The 5,986-nt window shown below is 33.9% G+C and overlaps 1 protein-coding gene across 1 annotated transcript in view; it reads right to left on the bottom strand.

The window, feature by feature from the left end:
- The window catches only part of LOC107710058 (rap guanine nucleotide exchange factor 5-like), a 49,243-nt gene that overhangs the window by 4,502 nt on the left and 38,755 nt on the right, over positions 1-5,986 (bottom strand). The window contains exons 11-14 of the mRNA XM_016514755.1: positions 4,546-4,637; positions 1,634-1,664; positions 1,394-1,472; positions 29-178 (exon numbers count right to left, since the gene is read on the bottom strand). Coding sequence (XP_016370241.1) covers positions 29-178; positions 1,394-1,472; positions 1,634-1,664; positions 4,546-4,637 — 352 coding nt within the window. The remainder of the gene's footprint in view (positions 1-28; positions 179-1,393; positions 1,473-1,633; positions 1,665-4,545; positions 4,638-5,986) is intronic.

Raw genomic sequence — 5,986 nt, 5'->3', positions numbered from 1 at the left:
GTGTGTGTGTGTGTGTGTGTGTATGAACCTCCGCTGTATGTCTGTGCCACCAGCATCATGTCGTCCTCGGATCGCTCCATCCGCTGAGAGACGATGTGCAGCAGCTCCTGAGCCACGACCGCAGGCTTCACCCGCATGCTCAGATACGAATCACAGCTCACATACACTCGGCACATCACTGAAACAACCAACCAATCAGAGAGAGAGAGAGAGAGACGCTGTCAAAATTCATCATGTTGAGTCATGTTTCATCCCAACATCACAAGATGAAAAAATTACATTATATTTTTATATTCGTTTTTTATTCTATTTACATTGATATATTATTATACTAAGAATATTTTTATTTAAATTTAAATTTTCATAAAGAAAAAATGTATATTATGCTTTTTTATTTTATCTTATTATATCAAAAAGGTAAACTATTTATAATAAATTTATATTTACAAAAAGAATTTTTGTGTGCTTATTAAATTTGTTATTTTTTCTATTAACATATTTTATTTACATTTATTTAAATTGATATTTGCATAAAGAAAATTTTGTTCTATTATTATGCTTTGTTTTTTCAATTATTATATACAATTTTATTGTTTATTTACATATTTTATTGTATCAAAAAGATTTTAAAAAAAACTATTCATAATAAATTTATATTTACACAAAGAAAATGTAGTGCTTCATTTTTTTTCTATTATTATATCCTTACATTTATTTATTTAAATTGATATTGGCATTTGGCATAAAGAAAATTTACTTATATTATTGTTTTTGTTCTATTATTATATTTCCTTTACATTTATATTTGATCAAAAAATAAAAATGTATATATAATAAATTTCTATTTGCAAAAAGAACATTGTTGTTAGTATTTTGTTTCTATTATTACATATTTGCATATATTTTTGCATAATTTTACATAAGTTTCATAATAAGCATGTTTCCCCAAAATTCTCATCAGCATAATGCAAAAAAAAAAAAAATCATATTATACAAAATATAAAAAAATGAATTTGTATAACATACATAAATGCATAATATAAAAACTATATAATATAATATTATAAAATATATATTTTTATTTCCAATTAATTATTTTCTTTTGTTTTAGGGTGAAACCTGACCTACAGATTTCCACATGACATTTACCCACCCAAAATTTGTCTTTATATATTCAAACATATAATTTAAATAAAATATGTATTATCAAACATTTTTAAATTTTCTATTTAGATTTCCAGTTTAGTTTTCAGCACTGGTTCTGTTAGCTGCAGCTCAGCTTTGACCACAGACCACTGTCTGAGACATTTACATATAGTGTATGTCAGTGTATGATATGCCTACATAGAAAATAAATCAGAAGAACCCAAGCATGAGAAGACAGCAGTATTACCGTCTTTGCTCTCGACTGGAGATGCTCGGAGAGGAACGCAGTTCTCCTTCAGACTCAGCTGCTGGTACAGCGCTTTATTCTGGAAGAGCAAACAACAGTTCAGTATTTGAACTTCATTTTTTCATTTTTTATGAATTTTTGAAAGAATATTTAGCCGTTTTCTTCATTTTAACAATTTCATTACTTCACTAAATGTTCATTTTTGGGTAAATTCTTCTTGGTTTTCACAGTCTCTCTCACCTTTTGGTGTGGAGAATAGTCGTCCACCGTACTGAGGGGAAGAAAGAGAGAGAAAGCAGCTTAGAGACACAAGACGAGACGTTCACGACTGCAGAAACATGCAGAAACACTCCCGGTGTGAGTCTGACAGACGCACCGAGAGACGGCTGATTTAACATCTGTCCGGACAGACAGAGACGTCGATAGATACATCCATCTATCAGAAGAGCGCTGCTTTAACAGGAGGTGATAGACTCAGGATTGTGTTTCTGTCTCGCTGCGCTGCAGAGCTCCACAAACCAGACAATGAGAAGTCTGATTTTAGCAGGATAAATGAGTGCTTTAATCACTCTTTTGCTGCTTTTAATAATCTTTGAGTAATAATAATACTCTTTTGTGCTTTTAATAATCTCGTCCCTCGAAATAAAATTCTCACTTTCTTTTTTTACCCGTGACAAATGCCAGTGATTTGGCTCAATAGTTGCTCGTTTAAAGCTCAGAAGAATCATCTCAGATGTTTCTCCCAAAGTTCATTAGAAGAATTTAAAACAGACCGTTGTTGTCATACAGTAAGAGCTATAGAGCAATACAAATGAATGTACATAACAGCTCAGGTTGGTTCTAGGAGAATTTAATGAGAAATGTTTGATTACAGATTTTGGTTTTGTGGCAAATCTGAGCACACGTTGAGACGTAGATGTTTCTAAAACTTTGGAGAAGACAAATGAGATTACTGAGGTCTTTTTCTCAGATACAAAAGCATTAGACTCAAGCAAAAGTCTCCATTTGCACTCCAGGAGAAACAATTGAGACATGAAATACATTTAAAATAACTTGATGAGAAATGTTGGAGGTCATATTGAGATTTCTGAGTTTTGGTTGCAGATTTTGGTATTTTTGGTTAATCTGAGCACATTTTGAGACATTGTTGAGATCTTTTCTGAAACTTAAAAGGAGACATCAGATTACTGGTGTCTGTTTCCAGGAGAGAGGAGTTATTATAAAATTTCAAATTAACTTGATGAAGAATGTTTGAGCTAATATTGAGATCTCTGAGTTTTATTGGCAAATCCAAGCAAAGTTTGAGACATTGAGATCACTTTTGAAACTTTACATGAGACACATGTGAGATTACTGGTGTCTTTTTCTCAGGTGAAATGCACTAGACTTCGGCAAAAGTCTCCATTTGCACTCCATTTATTTGCACTGTTGTCCAGGAGAAACAATTGAGATACTCAAATTAACTTGGTAAGACATGTTTGAGTTATTAGCACATCTGAGAACAGTTTGAGACTCTTATTTAGATCTCCAATGAAATTATAGAGCAAACACAGTCTCAAGTCAAAGTTCTCAGTTTAATCTCATTGCTGTCTATGAGAAACGAGAAATGTTCAAATTGAGATCGCTGACATCTGAGCGGACTTTGAGACATTACTGAGATCTCCTATGAATCTCTTGATCAAACATCGTCTCAAGAAAAACTCTCCATTTAATCTCATTGCTGTCCATGAGAAACAAATGAGATTTTAAATAAATTTGAATTTACTTTTTGAGAAATGTCCGGGTTCATATTGAGATCTGAGCACATTTTGAGACATTATTGAGATCTCTTATGATGGAGCAAACAGACTCAAGCATAGGTCTCATATCATAACTGTATGGAAGAAACAAATGAGATATTAAATAAATTAAAAAAAACTTGATGAGAAATGTTTGCACTCACACTGAGATCTGAGCATGGTTTGAGACGTGAAACGTTTGAGTTCACACTCTGACATTTATTTGCAAATTTGTGCAGAGTCAGTTTATTTGAGAAACGTTATTAAAACCTCGTATGAAACTCTAGAGGAAACACGTGAGATTATTGGAGACTCAATCCGACGTTTAATCTCACTGCTATCCAGAAGGAAAAAATTGAGATTTCAGAGAAATTCAAATAACTTGATGAGAAACATTGGAGTTAATCTCTGACTATTTTATTCCAATCTGAGCACAATTTGAGAAACATTATTAAAACCTCTTATGAAACTCTAGAGGAAACACGTGAGATTATTGGAGACATCAGCAGCGATCACACACACACACTGATGCTATTTCCCTCTTTAATTCATCTCACACACGCTCACGGCCCATTACCCATCTGCCCCTGGGATGCCGCTCGGCGAGCCAATCAGATCTCTTCAGATGGGCGTGAGCTCAGTGAGTCACCGCCCCTCGCAGCAGTCATAATTACACCTCTGAGCATGTCAGCTCATTAAGTGGGATAACGAGCGTCTGCCTGCCAAACCCTGAGGATGAGAGCAGCTCCGGCGGCCCAACGGGAACCTTTCCACGCTAAGCTGATCAGACGACAGCTCGTAAAGAGCTCAGGAGAGGCGTGCACGCTCATCTGCATTCCTGCTCATGTTTGCTCTGTTTTACTCGTCAGATACAGAAAACCTGCTAAAAAACTGACTTTTGAGGGAGTTTAGGAGATGCTCACCCAGAGCCGATCCTCCCTATACACAAAATACGCAAGCTACGTAGGGCCCCCGAAACAGTAGGGGGCCCCCCTTGCTCTCAAAGATTATTTAATTTTAGTTTCATTTTTGAAGTTGGCCAGCGGTTATGAAAACATGAATGATCATTTATTTTAATGCGGTGCGCTGTCACCCTTTCTACGTAAAAATCCATTTTGATTCTCTCCACTTGAAATGGCTCAAATAGTTCGTAGATATGTGGGGGCGTGTTAGAACGAGCCGTTTTAGGGGGGCGTGGCAGAGTCTTAACTTTGATAAAGAATATCTCTTTGGTTTTGAGACTTTAGTCTTTGCAACTTCAGGGATCTTATCTATGCACAATCAGCTTGTAACACTCCAAAGAGAAAGGAAAACTTGAAATCGCATCATATGACCCCTTTAAATTAAAAATGCAAACGTGTGTGTGCAACTCACTGTCTCCGTCGCAGAAGTTTCTGGAACTCCTTCAGGTCCTTCTCCAGTGTGGGGAACTCATAAACGTCTTCCAGCACGTATCGATACAACGTCTGCACAGAAGATGATGCATTTATATTAGTGGTTGATTGATCTGTAGATGTTTGACATTTCACAATAATTGGAATCAATAGTTTTCCCATTTGGATGAATATGTCACAAGCCAGACTTTGACAGCAGAACTGCCTAAATAATTTTATTTGATATAATTGTATTAAGTAGTAAAATAAATCAAATAAAAATGTGAAGATATCTCTATATTTCGGCACTGCACACTTAAAAAATATACCAGAAATGTTCATATCATCAGATAAAAATCCAGATCTATCATTTGAAAAAATAAATAAATAAAAAATAAAAAACATGAATTTTCGTCTTTTCATTGCGTTAGTGACATAAAAACAATCAAACAGTTTAACAATGTAATCATGAATAAATTACTCTTATAAGTGTTTTTAAATGAATTTTTCTAAAAGACAAACTCAGCAGTTTGCATTGATTTATACAGTCTTATAGTATTTATTATTTTTTTTTATGAGCTTTTATAATATTTTTTAACTTGTATAATTTCCGTTTTAATTTTAATTTTAGTTAAAGCTTTAGTAATTTTGTATTGTAATTGTATTGTGCTATTGTAATTTTATTGTTTTTTTATATTTTTATGTAGATTTATTTCAGTTTTGTTTTAAAATTCAGCTTATTTCAGTTAGTTGCCAAGGCAACATTTCGGATTTTTGAGCTTTTAAATTAAATTAAATTAAATTAAATTAAATTAAATTAAATTAAATTAAATTAAATTAAATTAAATTACATTAAATTCATTCATTTACCTTAAACATTTTTAAACATTTATTTAAATTAACAAACATCTTTTAATTTTAGTTATACTTAACAATAAAAACACTGCCAGTTTGAATCAAGGTTTGAATCAGTCTGATGAATCCTTCACTGAATCAACATCTACATTGTGCCCTTAAGCTTCATGAGACCTACTGACTCATGATTGTTCATGGTAATGTGCAGTTAAAAATACACAATTGCAATGTTTTTTGTGTTTAACACATTGTATTTTAATTGAGATAAACTCATCTCTCTTCTCTCTCTATAAAGGCAGAATTCTGAACGAAAACATGGTTGGATGCCGACTGAACGTGTGTATGAGAGACTGTGTGAGTTTTGACCTTGCATGCACACTGGGCAGTCAAGAGGCAATTTATTACCCAGCATGCACTGTACCTTATAATAGTGTACATTCCCTCAATGCATGCTGGACCCTGTCAGTACACAAACGCACTGAGGGAACAGTGTACTTTTACTGTCTCAACAGCGGCTACACACACACACACACACACGTGCACACGAGCACATACACACACACGCTCATGCACGCACACACACACAC

The sequence above is a fragment of the Sinocyclocheilus rhinocerous genome, unplaced genomic scaffold (genome assembly GCF_001515625.1).
Source record: "Sinocyclocheilus rhinocerous isolate Xijiao unplaced genomic scaffold, SAMN03320098_v1.1 scaffold176, whole genome shotgun sequence".
Classification (NCBI taxonomy): Eukaryota; Metazoa; Chordata; class Actinopteri; order Cypriniformes; family Cyprinidae; genus Sinocyclocheilus; species Sinocyclocheilus rhinocerous.
The sequence above is the reverse complement of the archived record's forward strand: the minus strand, read 5'-3'. Positions and strand labels throughout refer to the sequence as shown.